Below are 24,418 nucleotides of genomic sequence, written 5' to 3'. Positions count from 1 at the left end.
TGGAACTTCCCCGATGGGTTGCCTTATTGTAAAACAGAAGTTCTTAAAAGCACAATTCATTAATTATACAGTTGCATATTTGAGTATTCCTGTGATATTTTGATCATTTACATCATTTGCAGTTTTTTTCCAATCTGTGGAAGCTAGGAGTTGTAACTGAACATTTGCTGGGGAGCTTTAGACTGGACTTGCCTGATGAATATCGATTGTGCTTATGTTGGAGCCCAGCCATTATTTCTTCTATCCCTACCCTAAATTAGTCCACGTATTATAATAATTTACATACTCCCAAAACCTTTCATGTGGGAAACTATGATACATAGAAGCAGGTCTTAGTATATGTCATGTAGTAAGGAGTATAACTTGTCTGTTCAAAGCCCAAAGCAGATACTTCATCATTTTAATAGTTCTTATTCGGTATCACTTAATATATATTAGACTTGCAGTAAAAATAAATTACTCTTTAGGCAGAGGCAGCAAAGGTTAATATGTGATATTCTATATGTTGCTTTAGCCATCTGCTATATTTCAAAACATGTCCTTGACGAATAGGACAATCATGTAAGGTCACATAGTTTAGGGAAGCAAGAATCTGTCTGCAGCATGACACAATGACTGTCTATTTCATTATAATATTTCCTTATAAGAACCCTTTGTCAAATGTGAAACAGAGACCTTATTCCAGATGCAAACCAACAGAGAAAGTTATTTCGATTTCCTTTATGAGGAAAATTCATTTACCCTAGAAACAGTTTTTTCTGATTTATTATGTATAAGAGGTTGCCTAAAAATGCACAGTCGTGTTTACTTCCTATATTAGGAATGATAAGTTGTAGTAATATGTTGGAGTAGGCCATTTGGGTAAGTATCCCTTTGCTCATAAAGATTCCAATGCTGTTTATATTGAAGTCATTTAGCTTGAAGGTTCTAGCACCGCTGTCCCCACAATTGTTCCTAATTCCATTAAAGTCTTAGTTTCAAGATATAGATCAGCTAAAATACTAGAAATGTGCATTGTTCAGCATTTCTATATAAAAGCCATAAATTTGAGTTCTATAAACTCTTAAATGCCCATTTGGGTGTAGTTTCCTAAGAATAAAGCATGGAACAATACAAATTTAAAATGTTAATATTTTATTAGTGGGTGTTTTAGATTATTCTGCTTTATAAACCTGTATATGTAAAGTACAGTTGATGCTTCTTCATGCTTACTGACCACTCCAGCATAATTGTGGTAGAACAAATAAGAGAGTAGGAGTGCATATTGGTGCAATCTGGGCCCATCCGAACATTTTTGTGCGGGGGCCAAGCATGTTGTTGCTACACCACACACACATATATATTGTATGCAGTACATTTTCTGTAGTTGAATAGTGTGGTATGATGTCTGTCAAAATTTGTCAATCTGAGCATTTCTTGATACTTTTAGCAATGCATATATCGTCTTGACATCAGCATACAGCACTTTAGTTTGCCTTGTACAGTGTTGTTGTATTACTTTTTTTTGTAAATATGTACAAGCAGTGCAATATGCATGATGTCGTAAAGAATATTATTATGTGAAAGTATATGAGACTGGCTCAAAGCCATGACAAGTGGCCAGGCATACTTTCAAATGGTTCTTATTATCTGATCTGGTTTCTTTTCTACATTGGGAAGTATTTGCCCTACTTTCTCTTAATGCTCACATTACTGATATTATTTTCTTTTTCTCTTTCCAGTAATGTTTACTGACTGTGGTGCTGATAGACGGATACAGTATGAAACCAGTAACCCTACAGATTTTCGGATTGATGGTGATGGAGTTGTATTTGCCTCAAGAACTTTTGACATTTCTCCAGAGCAGGCAGAATTTATAGTGTATGCACAAGATGAAGATACCAGAGAACTGTGGCACGTGACGGTCAAAATCACTTTAAGACCACCTCATGTACAGGATTTGCACCAGGTACAGTATATTACAATATTAAAAAAAACAAACATTTTAACATTGATGTAGGTAGCAACATTCTAAGAAAACATTCTTTTTTTAATGTAAATCTAGATATATATCTAGTTTACAGATGAAACTGATTGTTAGGTGGATGCACCTAAGCAACAAGGCATAACACAATTATGAGCAGTGGAGGGCCTGCATTATTTTAACCATTTAACTTTGTTCATAAATGTATGGAATGAAGACCACTTTTGAATACTAAAACACTGACAAATTTTAGGCCTTGCCCCAGGCCACTCCCCAATAACTTCACCATGTCCACAGTCTGCCTAAAACTTGCCTTCTCCTTTTGGTTAAGCGAATCAGGACTTTCTTGCCTAAAAGGATACAGTTGGAAAGCATACTTCCATCAACAGCGAATGTTAATATGAGTGTTAATATTAAGGTTCCTTTACTCGTCAATATATTGTCACCTAACATCCCTTTATTTCACATTAAGGTTTTATTATCTATTCTATTTTCTTCATTTCATAACAGGCTGTTGGTTGCCTTCAAGCTTATTGTGCCTGGTAATTCCAAGTTCCTCTTGATAATCAATGGTTTTAATTTGTGTTCTATAAAAATATTTGTTGCTTAAAGGAAAATTAATAACAACAAAATTATTTAAGACACGATTAACTTCAGCAATCATACAACAACTACCTAGCATTATGCAATGATGCTATTTCCCAGTGCAGACCAAATAATGTATGCCTAGATGCAAAATATTTTTTATTCCTTTATGAGAGGGATTTTTTGAAAATCAAAGCTTCAATACAAGAGTGCTTCAGGCCTAAAGAGGGGATGAATTGCACAGCCACTGGATGTCCCTACACAACCACCATCACAGTCAGCAGTTGACCCCACCAGATACCGGCATAAGTCTACCCTATCATGGGATTTGGCAACCACAGCCTTCACTAAGCCTTCACACAGCAGAGATCAATAAAAGTAGTTGGTTCAGAATATATTACAGGGAAATCATAAAACCCTCTTATGGATTCTAAACACATTGTAATGTGTTTTCTTCTGAACAAGTATTCACAGAAAACTGTATAAAAAAGCTTTGGTTGGTGAATCAAGCAAGGCTGTAGCAATGTTCATCATAAATAAGCAACAGTAGGGTGCAAATATATTGCAGTTTTATAATATAGGTATAAGATCTATTATCTGGGATGCTGGGGGCCTAGGGTTTTCCATATACAGAGGTGTGCTATAACATGGAGCACCATACCTTAATGAAGTAGTTCCCAAACTGTGAGGCCTAGAGCAGTGGCAGTGAAGCAGTAAGTATCTGGGTAGAATACCTAGATGTTCTAGATATACCTAAAAGTACAGCTTGTAGGTAAATAACTGTGAGATTTGGGATGATATTCCTAGATAGTCTTTGAACTATAACTGAATGTGTTCCTATAACTGTAAGCTAAGTGGCAACCCGACCAGTTCCTTTAACCACTGCTTTTATAAAAACCATTGTTTTGCCATGAATATGGATTTATTCTAGCTCTATTGAAAAGTCCTACATAAGTATTTCCTTTTATTACAGAAAATAAACAGATCTCTACAAGATTAAGAACTGCTTTAAAGGAAAAAGAAAGGTAAAGTCACTTGGGGGTGCCAAAACGTTAGGCACCCCCAAGTGACTTTAACCGCCTACCTTTTACCCCGGGCTGGTGCCGCTGTCAGGAGAAAACAGCACCAGCCCGGGGTAGCTGCCGGCGCTTCCTCCTTCCGGCTTCGCTGCGCGCGCATGCGCAGTAGAGTGAAAAGCCGAACTTAAACATTTAAGTCGGCTTTTTCGCTCTACTGTGCATGCCCGGCCACCGGCAGTTTAGGAAGCGGAAGGCGGAAGGAGGAAGCGCTGCGCTCCAGGTGCCCCGGGCTGGTGCTATTTTCTCCTAACAGGGGCACCAGCCCGGGGTACAAGGTAGGCGGTTAAAGTCACTTGGGGGTGCTTAACATTTTGGCACCCCCAAGTGACTTTGCCTTTCCTTCCCCTTTAAATATGGCTCTGTGGGAAATAACAGCGCATATTTTGGAGCTTTCTGGAAAATAATATAATAGCATAATGCTATCTCTGCCAGTTTCTTATCACTTTCATATATCAGAGAAATAAAGAGCATATGCATGTGATCGATACTGGATGTGTTTATTGATGTCATTATAACAAAGCTTTAGTTTGTGCGCAAGGGCTCCATTTAAATTTATTGTTATCTGGATTTATATATACAGTTAATGAATTAAAATGGTAACAGACTGGCGTTTAAGTGGTGTTGATTGGAAATAACAAAACAAATAAGAATAGCTCAGCTAATTAATGCTTTCGGGCTTGTTATATGCTGAGATTACCAGTTGCTAATTAGCTCTGCTAGCTAGACATTGGTCATCATTGATTTTCAATAAGTTATCTCATGCAATGTGGGTAATGTAATGTTTAGCTGCAATATATTTATCACGAAGCAGGCATACTGGTAAACGCCACATGTAACGGCTAATGTTAGAGCTCCCCCATGACTGGGGTTTGACTTTACCACTATTTGTCACGCACTTAAAGGGGAACTATCTGCTCAGGAATTTTCCATTACAGTCTTGAAAATACATTATCATTTAAATTGTTTTTATATATGCTGTTTCATTGTGCATAAAGTGATGAGACATTTCTGAAATAAGTAATTTACTTACATATTTTAAATGTTATAATCACTATCAGGCGGCTGTGCTGAGAAGCTTATTCCCTCAGACACAGATTGCAGAGGAAGAGTCATAATAGCAACACAAGAACTCATTTACAGTCATTTACAACATTAGCAGCATAGAAAAACCGGAGCAAACGCTCACTTTAATGGGGTATAAACCCTCACCTCTTTTTCAATTGTAGCCACTTTGCACAGTTCACCCTTTACCTTTACCCTTGACAAAGGAATAAATAGGGTGCTATTAATATGAGACAGCTTTGCAAGGTAAAGGAAAATAAACAGTTTTATAATATGTGAACACTGAATATATGCATCAGAAAACTTAAAAAATAAGCAATTTTCTCTGTATTCATTTAACAGTAGGTATGGGATCTGTTATCCAGAAACCAGTTATCCAAAAAGACAAGAATTCCTGATTGCTTGCTCCTGGTGCAATTGTGCACCTAGTTAATAAATTCATTAATAAAGATATGGTAATGCTTTCTGCAGAATAAATATAGCGTTCTAGGTGGCACTAATGTGGCAAATCTATTGGCAGTAAAATACCAAAATGACTTTCCTTCTCCTTTAATTAAGGACAAGCCTAGCTTATTTAAGGACAATGAGTTTGATAACCAGTGCCATTATGTTTGCAAGAGACAAGATGGTGGCTTAGAGCAGTGGTTCCCAAACTTTTTTGCACCACGGACCGGTTTCAAGCAAGACAATTTTTCCAAGGACCGGGGATGGGGGGGTGCGGCGCAACTAGTGCTAGTTAAATTTTATATTATGCACTTTACTATTAATATTATTATTACATACAGCTTAATAGAGTACTTTGGTCCTTTTCGTAATCAGTAGAAATCTTCCTGGGCTTCGCATAGCTATTGTCATGGCTGTGTAACGCATTAGGGAGTTGGGATCACAGGTAATTGGGACCAGAGGTGGCCCGGTTCAGCACAGCCCACGGCCCGGGACCCCTGGCTTAGAGAATACAATAGCACTATGAGTTGGTGCATTTTTTAACAAAATACCCACCCAGTGTCTCAGGTTAACAATTATAATTTATACAAATTTCCCTCTATCCATTGATTAACCCCTCTTTTTCCTAATATAGGTTATAAAACTCTTCTCTATGCAGTGATGTGAATATTTTCTTTCGTCAGAAAGAAAAGTATTGAACCCCCTCCCCAATACTTGCACATGTAGAGGCTCTGTTGTAAACTATAATTGGGGCCATTTCTTGTGATACAGGATATAAATCTTGGCATTTTTTATAAGACAGAAATAAAATCATGTGTACCATGATTAGGGATGCACCGAACCCACCCCGATGGATTCGGCCAAATACCAAACCGAATCCTAATAAGCATATGCTAATTAGGATTGGGAAGGGTAAAAATGCGGCGCACGTGCCCCTAACATTTAACCCTTCCAAATACTAATTAGCATATGCTAATTTATGCTTATTTGGATTGGGTTCTGCCAGGACAGTAGATTCGTCCGAAACCGAATCCTTCTTAAAAAAGCCAGAACCCTGGACGAATACAGAACCGAATCCTGGATTCGGTGCATCCCTAACCATGATAAACCAATTGTACTCTTATTTTAGAACTCTTTTCATGCTAGAACGAAGCATTCCAGCATGGAAAAGTTTCTTTAATAAGAAATAATTATAAAACTCCTTTATTCCTACATATGGGAGGGGCAAACAATCAGACAGCTGTTAGTGCCCAATGCTAATTCTGAGCTGTGTATGTGTTAACTAAAGTAAGTAGTAGGGAATACAGTCCTCTACTGAAGAACAACTAATGATACTTTTTAAGCTAATTGTTCACAATAATATGTTGATGTTTATGTATGGAATGTTTTCATGGAAAAGTAAAACTTTTTTGATGACAGTATTCCCCCTAATAGAGAGGTCAGAGGCCAGAAAGGCCTCAGCAGAATTTTTACAGAACAGTAAAGGGCCAGAGATCAGCAGCAGGACACACTCAGCAGAAATCAGAACAGCAAGGTCAGCAACAGAATGCCATTGTTCTGCCTTTTTACATTTTTTGTGCCCTGCCAAAGACCGTTATGGTGTGCTATTTGTTCAATACGACTTTACTATTTTTTCATCAATAAACTAAATTGATCATGCTAAAGATATTTTGGCACCCGTAATAATTGACAACACACCATTTAATGTGTCTACATTACTTACTTTTGTTCTTTGTCTGAGTGTTAATACTCTTATTCCTGCTCATGTAAACACCCTTGAAGCACTATTCCAAGTGCATTATGGGAAAAAGCTAACAAAATAACTTGTTATGAGCTGATTACAATTGAAAGTGTCTTTTTATTCTCAGATTTTTTAATCATATTTATAGAGCACCAACATATTCTGCAGTGCTGTGCAATACAAGCAAACAAATCTAGGTAGTGTGTCAGATTCATCTCTTTTTTTGCAGGTAAATGTCTTAGTAGCACTCCAGTAGTGAGCAGGTCAGAAAAGTTTTCAACCTAACCCAAACTTGCTACTTCCCAACCTCCACCCAAACCAACCCAAACCAGTCTTGGGATCAGTCACTGTAAGGAGGGGTCAGAACTGTTACATTACCAAGGGGAGGGCCTTGCTTGTAGTTTAACCCGCCACCCACCTTCACCTGGAACTCATGTTCTTGACCCAAATACACTCAACCCATGGGTTTCTGGTGAATCTGCTCATCACAACATGCTACATTGTCACCCAAATTCAGTGATCCTCTCTTTGCTTCAGTTAACTGAAGAAAAAAAAGCATGACAGGATGCCCCTCTTCATTAGTAAACCTAAGGACAGCTGTAAGGGTGCCAGTACATACCTGCTTAAATAATCAGAGTGCTGAAACTTCTAAAGCATTCAAGTAACATCCTGAAGTTCAGCCAATGATAGAGGAAAACAACTGCAGCATTATGGTCTGTTGAGATCTCATATTTGAGATCTATCAGTCATCCTGCTTATATATAAGCATGCATAAAACATATATTATACAGCTGTCATTTCCAATTTAAACCAGAAATAATTATTTTTTAATTGATTGAGGGGACTGATTTACAAACATAGGTGCTAAATTACTCTGCTGTTGCTAATAGAAATCAATCATCAATTATTTTGACAGTCCACCTCGAGATAGAAAATGAATGTAACACCTAGTAACCAAGCCCTACTGAAGACCCTAATACATGTTTGTGTTGGCTTAAGGCCTGGTGCTGCACATTATAGATTAATTCCTTATCTAGAAAAAAAACAGATCCCAAGCATTCTGGATAATTGGTCCCATACCTATAATAACAAAACATCTTGTCAATGGAAATGGGAGTTCTAGATTGACTAATATGTCTCCATACTGTACATGCACACATTACTGGCACTAATAGATTTTACTGTCCAGATAGACCAGGTGCAATCCATTACTTGGCCATATCACACACATTAGCTTTATCCCCTATCTTTAGCTATGATATTTACTTCCACAACACTACTGGATAGAGAAGCCTCAACCGAATATATATATATATATTGTCATATAAAGCAGGGCAAGACCAAAACGTTGGAATAACAAATAAACTTTATTTCTTTTTCACCATACTTTTAAGTCCTGTAAGTACCCTGCTTTATATTACAGTCTATATTTACTCTTTTGCGGTGTGCACCCAGGCACTCTCTTACAATAAGAGAGGAACAAAGCAGACCTACTATAATTAAAACAAGCCATTACATTATCTATCCCTTTCAATACTTATATAAGGTATATTCAACCTGGGGTCCCAATGCACAGACTTCTGGCTAGCCATATGCCTATTGCCAGGCTTTAACTACACTGCTTTCTGTATAGCCTGCAGCTTTCAGATAGAATGCTTAGCATCTTGTCCTGCAAATAAAAAAATCACTATTTAACCATGTCTAGAAACAGAAAGGTGGTAGCTGTGAGATAGAAGTGTGACATAAATCTAATTAATTCTGTTAAAGTTAAATGGAGGTGTACAATTCTTTTTCATGGATGGCCTGCTTATTATGGAGCTAACATACCATGTGGAATGTTCCAGCTTCTTTAACTGAATAAAATAAAGTACATTACTGTTTATTATGAATGGGTTTGCCCAATGGTGCCAGGGTTAAATGATTGCAGGTTTTCATGACAGGGAAATGACATTCTCTTATGTGTTATAATAAAAGTAAAAATATTACCCCTTGTTATTTAATATTGTAAGCATGTTTGTGTTTTTCTAAGCACATTAACACGGTAAGGACTGGCTGATATATATATATATAAGTGCATTTCTGAAAAAGTCCTCATAAAATAAAGTGGATATTTATAAAACTTTCCTTGGAACTTCACTTGCATGTAAACCCTATTAATTTAATTAATTTCACACCACTCTAAACTTAGTGAAGTCCATTCAAATCAATAAAAATCCACAAATTAAAAATATGACCATAATAATGCAGGTTTTCTTATGCATGTCTTACAAAAAAAATATCCGTTTTCAAACAAGGTATCATTATGCAGCCAGTTTGTACTCTTGTGGCTGAAAAATAATTCCAGAGCTTTATAAATACCCAATTGTTAACACCACTTACTGCTGTTTGAATGTGGCGGCATAAATTGTATTCCACAGCTGTTTATTTTAAGCACTTATAAATAGGTCCCAGTATAGAGATGTTTATATGTGTATCCCAAGATACTTTAAAGGAAGAATTTCATGCTGTGAGAAATGTTCTCTTTAATACTCTTTAAAATCAATATAGGATTTTGTGCATTTATCTGGCATCGTTCATGCCGTGAAAGCAAATTTGTCTTAAAGATTCATACAGTCTATATCAGTGAGCTGTAGGAAATCCCTTCTGCCATTTAGTTAATTACTTAAGTATAACATATGCAGTTCCCGTAGCCATATATCCCATTTAAGAATTGATTTTTTTTTTTAAAGCAGACAAAAGTTTTCTTATAAAAAAATGTGTGACGCAGCAGTGAAGGCAAACAGAACGGAACGTTGACATCCAAAAAAGATTAATAGGCAGTGAGCAAAGTGGGTCATCCAGAGCATCCATCAAGCATGACATAGGTTTAGAATAATTACAGAATTAATTCTGTAGGATTTAATAGGGTCATAAATATTGGAGACGTTCTTTACCAGTATATATTAAATGTGTCTTGGAACTCGTATGACATTTTTTTGCATGGAATGTGGAATCTAATATTGAGAAACTGTCTTTCTGTTCAGCTATTCACCAGCAAGCATGAAGCCTTACAAGTAATAAATGCACTGGAGTATTAATTGTGGTCGGTACATCTATCAGAGGGTTTTTCTAATGCTGTTATAATCTTAAAGTTTACAAATTGAAATGGGCCAAGGCATTATTGCTACTGGGGTGAAAATCTATTTCACGATGTTTGAGATACAGAAAAGAAGCAAACGCATTCAAAGAGACTGTATGACTTGACTAAAATTCCTATCCTTTTCATATCGTATCCTTTGCATATAAAGGCAAAGGCAAAATATTTCTATGCTCTATAAAAGAGGAAACATTCATTAAAAAGGATTTTTGTTCAAAGTGTAGTTTTAGAGTTGTGCTTTCGCGTTTCAGCTTTGACTGATAAAGTCCATGTTACAGTAATTTCAAAAAGATTGCGCAATAGCCAAGAATGGACCAAGGCGCCTTTTGATAGTGCCTTATTTTTTTATGTACCTATTTCCAAAAACAATTCCATGGGATGGTAATAACGTGGATCACTTCAAAGTGCCTACACAATTGCCTGCATAATCTAAGCTTATGAGTGCTTTGGACCAGGGGAGCTTATGTGCTCTGGAACATTTCTACTGCTCATGTAAGATCTCATAAAGCCTTCTAGGTCACTGACTTGTAGTAGAACGAATTATAGTATAATAAACACAGATCCATCAGTGTCTACTGATTCAGCACCGTCTTTATACATTTTCTCATGATTTTGTTGGTTGGTGAGCAGTTTCTGAGCACAGAAGTATTTCATTCAGCAAGAGTTTGGCTCAAACTTTGAGATCCATCCAGAACCATTTATAGCAAAAAATAAAACCGTGACATTCCTTCTAGGCAAGAGAATGTTTAAAAGATATTAAAACAAAGAATGTCCTACCTCTTTAATATTGTAAACAACTAAAAGGTAGAAAGCGAACAGTGCTAGATGTATCAAAGAAAATAAATCCCATAGTAATCATTAGCTATTCTAATAAGAAAATTCTAAAAAATGTTGGTTTGTCGCCAGTTGTGAGTAGAGATCATATCTAGAAATCCCTATTTTAAACCTGTACAAAGGATTGTAAAGGACCAATGGTGGCCAAATAGTGCTAATGACCAATGAACCTATGAGCCAATGTGCAGCCTGTGATTTTGTGCAATGACACTATAAACATGAACCTGGCTTATACATTTTGGATAATCAGCTTTGATTGTTTAAATAAGTTGAAAAACTGGTTAACCAGTGGCATGATTAGAGCATTTATGATGTCATAAAATATGGGCACGTAGGACTAGCATTAACCCCCTAATTAGGGGTTCTTCAGCAAGATGCCTTTTCGCCTATTCCTAAAATTCACCTTAAATTTTACATTTATTATAAACAGGTTATTATGCTTTTAACCTATATAGCAGGAGTGTGGTAGAACAGGTTTATCATTCACATCAACTTACCAATAAAACAATTTTATTCTCCTTGTGATCCTCTCCCATTGCAGTCTGTCATTCTACCACTGGCTTGTTGCTGGGTCCACTGAGCTTAGAATTCAAGTTGTATTTTAAATGCCAAAGGGAAAATAAAGATAACACAGAGATACATTGAATATCACTCTTTACTTTATATTGTGGCACATCAGCAGTTTCTCCATTTATAAAGTGTACCCACATGGTTCAGAGACTGGCATATTGCTGGTGACTGATGTCAGAACACATTGCAATAGGCCTTTGTCTATATATAAGTGGTGTTTAATTATTAAGAAAGCAATGTTTCTTCTCATATGTAGACGAAGAAACCAACTCTAACAAATTGTTGTTCACTTTGTATTTTAAAGGGCTTTCACAAAGTCAGAGAAATTAAGTTTTCAACACAGCGTAAGCACAATGGATTGCAGAGGCAGAAGAGGGATTGGGTTATTCCACCAATTAATGTACCAGAAAACGCAAGGGGAACATTTCCTCAGGAATTAGTACGAGTAAGTATGAAAAATGAATGCAGAAGAACTAAATGTTATTTCTGCTTTGCGCCAGAGTTGATTTATATTACAGTTCCAAGCATACAGATTTCCGCTGTTATTTTTATATCAAATAGTGGCTTTGCAAATAATTTTTACCAAAAGGATGAATCAAATGTCCTGCTATTGCTGCCCTATGTATTATCCAGTTACAGTGTCCGGTCAGCTGGAACCTGAATTGCTGCTGGGTTTACTACCCAAAGCATTTAAGTTTTCCTATTATGACTGCATATCACACAATTCTTTCTGTGGATGTTATAAATTGCATTCATTGTTTCTCATCCTGTCTTGCTGTAAGATTTCCAGTTGGTTTAAACTGTTTTCTACTTGTCATATAGATTAGGTCTGACCGCGATAAAAGCCTTTCCCTACGGTACAGTGTTACTGGTCCGGGAGCTGATCAACCTCCAATCGGTGTCTACATTATTAATCCAATCTCAGGGCAGCTGTCTGTGACAAAGCCTTTGGATCGGGAGCAGATTGCTACTTTTCATGTAAGTTTTAGCATTGTTATCTGTAAGGTGTCATAGTAGGTTTTGGATTGTTCCGTAGTGTTATTACATTATTCTATAATAGTACTGACAAAGGACGTTTATGCTTGGTAGCAAATATATTGATTGTTCACATAGACCATAAAATGACATTGTGGTAGTACACCAGCATCAGAATGAAGGCAATGCCCAGAAGATCTGTTATACATTGCTGTAACTACTGTGGTTGAATTGACAGCCAGCTCATTGGTATTTCTATATAACTCATCAGGGACTGGATACAGCAGTGTGTATCACTTATGACTGAGCAGTACACATAGTACAAACTGATCTGCTACCTCATATTTCTTTGAAAACTGCCATCTGAAAATTGCTTTTACAGCTGAGGGCACATGCAGTAGACGTAAATGGAAATCAGGTGGAAAATCCAATAGACATTGTGATCAATGTAATAGATATGAATGACAACAGGCCCGAATTCCTACACCAGATCTGGAATGGCACAATTCCTGAAGGATCAAAGCCAGGTACCATTTTTCTACTTTTTTCCCTAAATATCTTCTTTTTTTTATCCTCCAAATGATTGTGTTTGTAGCTTGTATTCTAACAGCAATAATGTAATAAAATGTATATGCGCTGAAGGCTTGAATAATTAACTTAGCAAGCCTCGGCTGATGCCGAAAACAATGTTTCATATTGCAGAACAAGTGAGCTAAATATTTGAAGAGCGAAGGCACAGTGAGCATTAAATTAGTTGAAAAATGCAAATTCTACAAGAATGCCAGAATTTTACTAATACTTAAGTGATTCCCTGAAGTGTAATTGATGAATAAGCTGAAGTCTTTACAATAAATGCATATTCTAGGAAATACATTTTCCAACCTTTTGAGCCATATCCACATACATAATGTTGGGGCCACAGAAGAAGGAGATATGTTCTTATGGTTGCAGAATTAAGGACTGTGATTAGCTGTTGACTTATCCTGTGCAGACTGCGAATACCCTACCCAAGCCTCATGGTATTCATGTTTCCATGTGTAAAGCAGTTCCATCCCTGCAAAAATCTGTTCCCTTTGGATCAGTTCTCTGTTTATGGGAACATTTGACCAAACAGAAGCAAATATCTTGATAGGCTGCATGACATGTTACTGGTACACTTGTGATTGCAATACAACTGAATTTTTGGCTTCACTCATATTTATTTGTAATTTTTCCAGGAACCTATGTGATGACTGTCACAGCTATTGATGGTGATGATCCCAAACAACCAAATGGCATGTTGCGATATAAAATCCTGTCCCAGACCCCAGCCAGCTCTTCCCCCAACATGTTTACAATTAACAATGAAACCGGTGATATTATCACCTTGGCCGCAGGACTTGACAGAGAGGTAATTGTTTTTCTTTTCTCAAATACAAAATGATCAAACACAGTAAAAACTGGTATTAGGGTGAAGACAGAGCTATTAGTAGCAGCTACTTGTTACGGCTATGAAAACAGACAGTGCTTATAATTTACTGATAATTGTCTCTCTGTGTGTTTTAGCAGGGGCAATTCTCAGTATTGTCTATGGCAGGATATTATCTGGCATTTAGTAGCCATGACAAATAGCTACTACTAAGGAGCTCCGTGTTTCTTCACTCCAAGTTCAAAAACATTGTTAAAAAAAGAACAATTTTGACTGTCTGGGAAGCTATATTACCCAATCATAATAGCCTAAACAGTAGCTGTTGCTTGAAACCACAGATGTAGTTTGGACTGGGTTGGAACTATTAGGACATTTGGGTTGGTTGCTGTAGGATGCAAAACTTATTTAATTATGCAAAATATCACACACAGTCCAGCAAACTAATATTGCTGCAGTGTCACCACAGATAGATCCCACAGTGCATGCCGATGCTAAGGGTTATTTAAAAAACAAATGTATTTTCTTTAATTGCATTCCACTGCATGCTTGTGAAACATTTCTGGTGTCTAGGTGCAAGAGCTACCCAAATACACTCTGTGTACTTCTGCCAACTGACTCTTAATATACAATGCCTGGCTGATTCTTGAAGAGACAGTACAAAGTGCCTTGCAATAATAACCTCATCAAGTTGAAACATCACTTTCCCCTTGTTCTGTGTCTAGATCTGCATCTATTTTAGGCATCACATTTTCCCAAGATGACTACTTTTAAATTAGTATTTCTCATATAGATTTTTTTCCCTTATTGCTTTTAATGAACAAGTCATTCTCAAGACCCTACCTCCAGCATCCAAGGATTGTATTTTTTTTTCATTTTTCATTGTAGTCTTCTATTTATTTGATGTGCATTTAATGAAAGGGTACAGATAGGATATTAAAATACTCAGTGCACGTACATGTATGGGCATATTTATTATAGTATGTAAGCCAACATTGTTGGTGATGTCCATAGCAACCAGTCAGACATTTGCTTTTGTTTTCTAACTTGTACGTGACCTTTGAAAATTGCTTATTGGTTGCTATGGGCAACTCACTGGTGATATTGGCTTGCACACTATTATAAATATGTCCAATAATGTTATTACAATACACCTTACATTTTCAGCACCATGACTAAAAATGTATAATGCATGTTTACTATAAGTATGCATAATTACTTTACACTCTACAAACAATGGTTATATAGAGAATACTGCACCCTCTATTGCAAAATAAAAGGATATTTAAAGTGTTAAAGCAGTTAAAAACCATGTAAGGGTAAGAACCCATGGAATAGTTCAGTCCCCTGCGATATATCTCTACTATCACGTTGACGAACCGCTCCAAAAGGCTTTCCACCCACAACAATTGGAGTCATGGGTGGCAAGATTGCAGGAGGTAACTTTGCGCTACTTCGTATTACTGAAGCGATGTGAAGGGCTTTCCACCAGTGACTTCTATTGTTGCCGGTGGAAAGTCTTTTCAGAGCAGTTAGTTGCCCACGATAATAGAGATCTATCACAGGCGATTAACTCGCTCCGTGGGTTTTTACCTTAAAGCACAAGGCCAAAGGTAGACTGGTGGCTATAATGAATGGCATAACTATTTTCCCTCTGTTCTATCTAGCTAAAGTGTCATGGGATGCCATATTTCTGGCACAGGAATGTTTCTCTTGTTCATTAGCTCTAATTTAATCAGTCATCTAAATATCTTGACTAACAAATGGCTGATTTACCATACTGTGAGAATCAGCCAAAACCAACATAAAATAATTTCTTTCTGTGATCTAAAAACCTAGAAATACTCCCTTGTAAATGGGGAGCTATAAGTCACACAGTTGGCTTTTTTCAGCCAGCTGTAGGTAGAACAATGAGAGAAAAAATTGATTTGGTTGATTGGGTCTTCTTGCAACCTAGCCTGGGTTTAAAGCCATATTCTGATTTATCACATCCCATCACTTTCCTGTGCTGGTGATGATTCCTCCCTTTTCCACTGTCAACTGAGCCCAGCTAGTTCTCCAAAGACATATCTTTGGTGGTTTGTTAAAACTTTTTTCCTCTTCCTATTAGTTTTTTTTGTTAGATAGGTGCCAAAGATTACACTCTATATTTAATATGTGATTTATCCATGGGCATTTATGTCTGTTTCCCCTATTTGTGCAGCCCATTATTTTCACTGGCCTTTGTAGCAGTGCCATGGTACTGATTATTGTTACCAAGATGGTAACTGATTGTTATTCCTAAATACTTGTTCCCCTTCTCCAAATGCAGGTAAATTGCGTTTGTTTGTTTTTTTAAACCCTTTGACTGTACTTTATTTGTTGATTTGATTAGCTCAGTTTTAGTTAAAACTCTCATTATGTAGTAATCTAATTCATTGCAATAATTTAATATGCAAACTGCTGCTTTCCTTCAGTAATCATAATTAGCATTATATATCATGTTGCAGTGATTATGTCAGCCTAAATGATGATGTTTAATATATATTCCCAGTGGCCAAGCTAAGAAATATGGGCCCAAGTCCTGGAATATTTTAGGATGATGAGTTCTGTTTACATCACTTGCCTATTTATCAGGCTGCTCCATGTGAAATTGTCACAGTGAATGCAGTCAATGTCCTGCCATGAGATACAGCATTTAACCGTGGCCGCTTGACTTTGGGCCTCATTGCATTGTTACAGACTGTTGCATTACAGGGACTCCTTCCATTAAAAGATTTTCCATTGCCCACTGACATTCATTTTGCTTTTGTTGTGTTTTGGTATGACTGAAAACATAATTCCTCAAATATCTGGAATATAAACTTCTCTTACATTTATAAAGCAAGTAATTTTGAAGTAATACACTTTACTAGATATGGACTGCTTTATGTCACAATTATATTGAGTAAGCACATCAATAACTTGCAGGCCTTTGCTTGTTAATATCCAATAATGGAAGTAATGTTATATACCTGGATCACAACAGTAAGGCAGCCGATGGTTTGGTTTTATTTATATGTATTGCTTTTTTCTTAATTGTTTCAAGAACAAACCTACACTCGTAATGATCAAATGAGTGATGGAATATTAAAGTTGATTGTATCCATTGCAGCAAAGTTCCCTTTACCCCATAAATGAACTTTGCATTGGTACAGAGCTTTGCGAAAACAAAATACTTCACTGAAATACTGTCAAAGTGCTTAAACTGATATTCATGCGATTTTGTCTTCTAGAAAGTGCAGCGATACACATTAATAATTCAAGCCACAGACATGGAAGGAAACCCAACATATGGTCTCTCAAACACTGCAACTGCTGTCATTGCCGTGACAGATGTCAATGACAATCCTCCGGAGTTCACAGCAATGACTGTAAGTATAGCTAACAGGTATAACTGAATTTCACATGTGAGTCAGGTGCTTCTGTGTTTAGATATGTCTAGTACTGGGTCAGCCAGCTGGAGGCCTTGGGGTCAGATTTGGTTTTGCCAAGACCGAATCATGCCCATTAAATGAATACATTTTTTGTGAGATCATAACTTTGATATTACCCAGCCCAAAAATATGTGGATATAAAAGGTAATAAGCTTACAATGGCTCTGAATAAAAGATAATTAAAGCAGTTATAAAACGTAATTTGGGTTATTTATAAAATTTGTGCAACACAGAATATTTTGCACAGTGAACATATTTGCCCTTGTCCGTGTTTATATTTATAAAGCTGGAGAAGACATAATTGTGAAATTGTATTTGCGGTACGAATGTCCTTAAAATATGGCATATCTGCAAACTGTGAATAATTATGCACACACTCTGCGAGTTATGCCACAACTTTGATGGTGGAAAAAAAATTTACTAAACTGATCTTGGAAATTGCAAATATATATTTGAAAAGAAAAATCGGCACTATATTCGTGCACAATAAACACGCACAAACGCTTGCTCACCAAAATCTCACTACATTTTTTGTGCAGTTCTCAATCTACTGCGATTCACAAAAAAAGGCAGACACAGCAGTGCAAAAATATACTGTGCGAACTTTATAAATGACCCCCATTACCTGTTTATTATCTCAATATTAATATCAAAGGGACTTTTGGGGGATACAAATTAGTTTGTGTATAACAGGAAGATAATGTTTACTTCCAAACCAAAGCTAATACCTGGGGCAGTTAGGGCATGGTTTGTACCAAAAGGAGTTTTTTTAAATAGCTACTAGGTGGGGTTCACACTATTAACCAAGCTACAGCAATCTCTGCCTTTGCATACCAATAAGAGCAAGAAATGGTTAAATGCATGAGGAAATAACATAAAAGTTGTACAGTTTATAGTCTAGTCTAGAGAAGAAATTGTTGTTGTTGCTTTCAATAGAATAGATACAGGCAAAAGGAATGTTCTGCCTCATTAAAAAGTATGTGTCTAAAATAAACACAGATCCTGCTATCTAGCTGTCTAATGTTTCCAGCTATCTGCAGCGTGTTGTCAAATGTATCTGCCTGTATTTCTGTATTGGATACGGCATTCTTTGGATATACATTTGGACTTCGAAGGCACTGAAAGCAATTGTTCAGAAACAAATAGCAAAAGTAAAGGAGAAGGTGGTATAGACAGAAGTGGACAGGGGAATGCGTGGAAAGAAAGTAGGCAGGAGGAAGGCTGGTGTAGCCAAAGACAAAATAGTCCCAAGTAAAGGCAGTCAGGTTGGTGTATACAGATATTTCTGCCACCAGGCCTACTGTGTAGGGCCAAGTAAATCTCTTTTATTTTCAAAACAATGGGGTTTATGCTCATGTATCCATTGTAGGGAGAATGCACTTGCCACCTGTACATTGTGTGTAAGTGTATTTTTTTATATTGAAAAGGGTTTTGCAATATTCATTGCCGAGGATTTGAAAAACTGCAGAATTATTTATTGGATCTTAGTCAGCATGTTCCACTCCACTTGAGCCTTCATTCAGCAGCATTAAAAAAATATGAAATATGAGTGCCATTGCCGTGCTATTATTCACCCAGGGGTTTGCATATTTTGTATTCTTTCTCTAAATACACAGTTGGAAAGACCTGTGCAGAAAGGTGCATGCCAAAAGAGTGGGATACTGTCTAGTCTACTGAGTGGGGGCTGTTTTCTGGCTATAAATAATCCAAGAAGTATACATGGTCAGAAGTCCTCTATGGCACCAGATCCACTTCATCCACACCCTTCCTTAATAGTCAGTTAATAGTTTTACCAGCCTATATAACAAAATATATTCAGGAAGTAGTATATTAGTGTAATATGGAAGCAGTAGGATCACCCAAGACCAACATGCTATATCTGCAGATTGAGGGCTATATTTTTATGTTTAAAGTTTGTGCTTGACTATATAACATCAGAACAAGAGTGTTGTATTGCAAGGGCTTCACGTGTGTCTGACCAAGAAGTACAGATCTGCAACTTCTTGATGTTACTTTTATGTACATCATTTTATTGTGTATTCGTTACAGTCCTAGAATATAATATTTAATATGATAGAGCTGTATGAGGATTTACGAGTTCTTCAAGAAAGTGTGACATTATCAGTTCAAATGCATACAATAGCAAATCCATTATTTGGGTTCCTGTGAACTGACAGAACTGAATTAGAATACAACCTATGCTTTTCTTTCCTATTGTTTGCAAAATACCTGTCATATTGGCCTCATTCGCCCATATTAAGTATAGCTCTGAGTAATGTGTTTGAGGCTGAAATAGACTTTGAGCAGCCATGTGAGGCTCGCTTTTATGTCTTTAATAAAAGAAAAAACCCTCAATCAATAAACCACATCTAATCTGTCTGATCTTTGAGGCAGGTAAAGAGAAGGAGACAAACAGGAGTCTGCCTCCTCCGTCCTTCATTCTCTGGACATGTTTGCCGCTCTATCACATTTTCATTCACCCGAAAGTGGCCTTTAAGGTTCACCTTATTTTAACCACCAAACTGCCAAAAAGTCTACTGACAAACCTGCTTAGGGTCCTTATGGTTCTAAACAATAATAGCCAAAACATATGCCACAACCCAGAGCATTTCTGAAGAGCACCTGTACCATGGAGAGTGCAAACTTATTCCCACTGACATTAAAGCACTTGAACACCTTGTTTCTTAGAAATTTCCGTCTAGACAGAAATCTCCTTTTGTATTTCTAATTCTTTTACATGGCCTAAGAGCTCTCCCGTGCTGGCAAGGTTTGGCTTAATTGCCTGTTTCCAGGGTAACAAGTAAGAGTGCAGAATATAAATATATAAGTTATTCAAATAATATTAATATTTCAGCACAGCACTGTATATTATGTGGCATAAAGGCTTAAATCTATAATGAACGACATCTGTTTTATCTAGGTCTGACAGACTCAACATGTGCCGCTCTTATTTGTGTGTGTGTTTTCAAACAATAATTTCTTCTCAATTATGTCTTCTTTCTCCTTGAAGGCACCACCCCATTCCTCTGCCCTCTTCTACTTACCTTCATTTGTGTGTGTCTAGAATTTTAAGCGAGGGCATTTATCTAAATACAGTCATAGTGCAATAAAAACAGTGGTTTTCATTTACTAGTCCATTAAATAGACATTAAAATACATAGCAGTGGTGGGTTTTCATTTTTCTTCAGGTCACATGGCAGTAAATCATTATGCCCCCTAGGTAAATTGCCAACTACAGAAAAGCAAAAAATACTGTTTGTTGAATACTTGCCAGGTGTGGGTGCTTTTTTCAGCTTTTTTTTATGAAAAAGGGGTAGATGTTCGTTCTTTATAAATCCAGCAAGCTTGGGTTTCACACCATACCACAGCAGCTCTCATTTTACTGGTTTCAGAATTGTGTCACAGCCCTTATGTTATGCCATAGGCATACTGGGTTTCTAAATACATGAATGAAAAAAGCATATCTACTTCATATGTTGTGTCAAACACAAGTGCCAAGTTTATTTGGTTAGTGTCAGACCTCTTATGTTATGAGACTTTAAGCCTAGCATAGATATTAAATATTGGGGTTTTTAACTTCATGTTTATGTTTTTAAAACCACTTAAAGGGTCAGTTATGAACTTAACCACCAGTGGGAATTCTCTATGTGGACACAATGGAGAGTGAGTGCATGTTGACAGAATGCATTAAAGGACAAGTCAACCCAAAAATAATATTTTTTTTGGCTAATTAAAGAAAACATAATTCTACGCAACTTTGCACTATAAATTCATTACAAATGTGTTAAGGTTTTTGACTTATTTGTATATATAATTGCTATAAGAAGTAGTGTTTGCCTGTCCTATTCTCTGCCCTGGTGGCTCTGGCATGAAAACAATGTAACACAAATGAGCAGACTGACAGACCTGTCTTCCTGGAGGAGCTTGGCATTTGCATCATTGTTTATAAAGTAACAACCAGTTCAGCAAATGCTGCTTTCAATAACAATTACATTTACAAAGATTTTTGCACTAAAATGTTCATTAAATTAACATTGCCTGGAATTATATTTTTTATTACACCTTGGGGCACATTTACTAACCCACGAATCCGAATCCGAATTGGAAAAATTCCGATTGGAAAACGAACATTTTGCGACTTTTTCGTATTTTTTGCGATTTTTTCGTCGCCTTTACGACTTTTCGGAAATTGTCGCGACTTTTTCGTTACCAATACGATTTGCGCGAAAAACGCGAGTTTTCCGTAGCCATTACGATTCGCTCGTATCTTGTCGCGACTTTTTCGTATTGAGCGCTCGTAAGCGGCGGGCGAAACTTTCAGACTTAGCATGATTTTGGAAGCCTCCCATAGGACTCAATGGCACCCTGCAGCTCCAACCTGGCCCAAGGAAAGTCTCCCATAGGACTCAATGGCACCCTGCAGCTCCAACCTGGCTCCAACTTCCAAGGTCTCCCATAGGGCTCAATGGCACTCTGCAGCTCCAACCCGGCCCAAGGAAAGTCTCCCATAGGGCTCAATGGCACTCTGCAGCTCCAACCCGACCCAAGGAAAGTCTCCCATAGGGCTCAATGGCACTCTGCAGCTCCAACCTGGCCCAAGGAAAGCCTCCCATAGGGCTCAATGGCACTCTGCAGCTCCAACCTGGCCCAAGGAAAGTCTCCCATAGGGCTCAATGGCACTCTGCAGCTCCAACCCGCCCCAAGGAAAGTCTCCCATAGGGCTCAATGCCACTCTGCAGCTCCAACCTGGCCCAAGGAAAGTCTCCCATAGGGCTCAATGGCACTCTGCAGCTCCAACCTGGCCCAAGGAAAGTCTCCCATAGGGCTCAATGGCACTCTGCAGCTCCAACCTGGCCCAAGGAAAGTCTCTCATAGGGCTCAATGGCACTCTGCAGCTCCAACCTGGCCCAAGGAAAGCCTCCCATAGGGCTCAATGGCACTCTGCAGCTCCAACCTGGCCCAAGGAAAGTCTCCCATAGGGCTCAATGGCACTCTGCAGCTCCAACCTGGCCCAAGGAAAGTCTCCCATAGGGCTCAATGGCACCCTGCAGCTCCAACCTGGCCCAAGAAAGTCTCCCATAGGGCTCAATGGCACTCTGCAGCTCCAACCTGGCCCAAGGAAAGCCTCCCATAGGGCTCAATGGCACTCTGCAGCTCCAACCTGGCCCAAGGAAAGTCTCCCATAGGGCTCAATGGCACTCTGCAGCTCCAACCTGGCCCAAGGAAAGCCTCCCATAGGGCTCAATGGCACTCTGCAGCTCCAACCTGGCCCAAGGAAAGTCTCCCATAGGGCTCAATGGCACTCTGCAGCTCCAACCCGGCCCAAGGAAAGTCTCCCATAGGGCTCAATGCCACTCTGCAGCTCCAACCTGGCCCAAGGAAAGTCTCCCATAGGGCTCAATGGCACTCTGCAGCTCCAACCTGGCCCAAGGAAAGTCTCCCATAGGGCTCAATGGCACTCTGCAGCTCCAACCTGGCCCAAGGAAAGTCTCTCATAGGGCTCAATGGCACTCTGCAGCTCCAACCTGGCCCAAGGAAAGCCTCCCATAGGGCTCAATGGCACTCTGCAGCTCCAACCTGGCCCAAGGAAAGTCTCCCATAGGGCTCAATGGCACTCTGCAGCTCCAACCTGGCCCAAGGAAAGCCTCCCATAGGGCTCAATGGCACTCTGCAGCTCCAACCTGGCCCAAGGAAAGTCTCCCATAGGGCTCAATGGCACTCTGCAGCTCCAACCTGGCCCAAGGAAAGCCTCCCATAGGGCTCAATGGCACTCTGCAGCTCCAACCTGGCCCAAGGAAAGTCACCATACTGAAGCTTGAATGAATCCGAATCTTTCGTACTCGGCACGAAAGCTGCGAAAAAGTCGCGCAAGTAGTAACGCTACGAAAAAATCGCAACATTTTGCGCAACATTCGGAATGGCTACGAAAAAGTTGCGACAATTTTCCTAAAAATCGCCAAATACCGATCATTACGAAAAAAACGCAATCGGACGCATTCGGCCCGTTCGTGAGTAAGTAAATGTGCCCCCTTGTGTCTCAACCCTTTCTCCTTGTAGATTGTAAGCTCTTTTGGGCAGGGCTCTCTTCACCTCTTGTATCGGTTATTGGTTGCTTTATATGTTACTCTGTATGTCCAATGTATGAAACCCACCTATTGTACAGCGCTGCGGAATATGTTGGTGCTTTATAAATAAATGTTAATAAGAATAATAGGCAAAAAATTATTTTTGGTGTTGACATGTCCTTTAAGGTACTACATCAGCAGATACACAGATGAATCCATACTTGTGTGTTTTTCACTCTGTGCCTGCAGAGGGAGAAGGCTGATGCTAGCATAGGGGCTGATTCTCAGTCTACAGATGAATGCCTGTAAAGGCCAAGTAAAAAATGTAAAAACACTTTAAATACATTTATTTATTGGTATATGATCAAATAAATGGTTTCTTGGCACCAGTGGCAGTATTTTGTTTTGTAAAAAAGGTTTTTATCATGTATGTCTGTGTAGAGAACCATAAATGTACTTGATTGCCTGGTTATCAAAAATGAAATACTGAAACAGTTATATTCTTTATAGTTTATCTATAATGCAAAGTGGGCCCTACAGAACTGTATTCTTGTCCACACCCCTAGTTGTGTCCATGCCTAAGGCATAAAAACAAGTTGAGTCCTCCCAAACAGAATCATTCTAATGGTTTCCCCCACCTAGTGAGCAGAAAACCTGCTGCCTTGGCACACACAACAGCCCAAGTGATTCAGGAGCAAACTCTGTGTACATTATTAAGTGCAAGGGAATGGTACATTTTATTTAATTGCATTCATTTTTGTATCGTATCTTACCAGCCCTTTAATCCTAGCCATATTGGCAACAGTCTCATGTGCATAGTAGTCTGTTTTCATGGACCATTGCAACAATAATCTTGTCCAAACTGCTCTGTCAGCCTGGGTGCAGGTCAGCTTTGATGAATTAATGGAAAGGTTGAGGCACCTAAGGGTGCTGCTTCAGCTATAAAGGCTATTACATGCAAAAAAATGTATTTATCATTTAAATTTGTGTAAGATATTTTATTTTAAACTCTTAACATTTAATTAAAGGCCATTCGGTTTTGTAATAATGTCATATCTTGCAGTGTGGTAATGTAGTAGGCTTAGGCACAGACATTTATACTTG

The 24,418-nt window shown here is 38.2% G+C and overlaps 1 protein-coding gene across 1 annotated transcript in view; it reads left to right on the top strand.

The window, feature by feature from the left end:
- Positions 1 to 24,418, top strand: part of cdh2 (cadherin 2) — a 134,463-nt gene that overhangs the window by 95,986 nt on the left and 14,059 nt on the right. Inside the window, 6 exon segments of the mRNA NM_001127418.1 lie at positions 1,722 to 1,948; positions 11,719 to 11,859; positions 12,237 to 12,392; positions 12,772 to 12,916; positions 13,607 to 13,779; positions 17,049 to 17,186. Of these exon segments, the coding sequence (NP_001120890.1) occupies positions 1,722 to 1,948; positions 11,719 to 11,859; positions 12,237 to 12,392; positions 12,772 to 12,916; positions 13,607 to 13,779; positions 17,049 to 17,186 (980 nt within the window).

Source organism: Xenopus tropicalis, chromosome 6 (genome assembly GCF_000004195.4).
Source record: "Xenopus tropicalis strain Nigerian chromosome 6, UCB_Xtro_10.0, whole genome shotgun sequence".
In the NCBI taxonomy this organism is placed as follows: domain Eukaryota; kingdom Metazoa; phylum Chordata; class Amphibia; order Anura; family Pipidae; genus Xenopus; species Xenopus tropicalis.
Note: the sequence above shows the minus strand (reverse complement) of the source record. Positions and strands in the feature narration are given on the sequence as shown.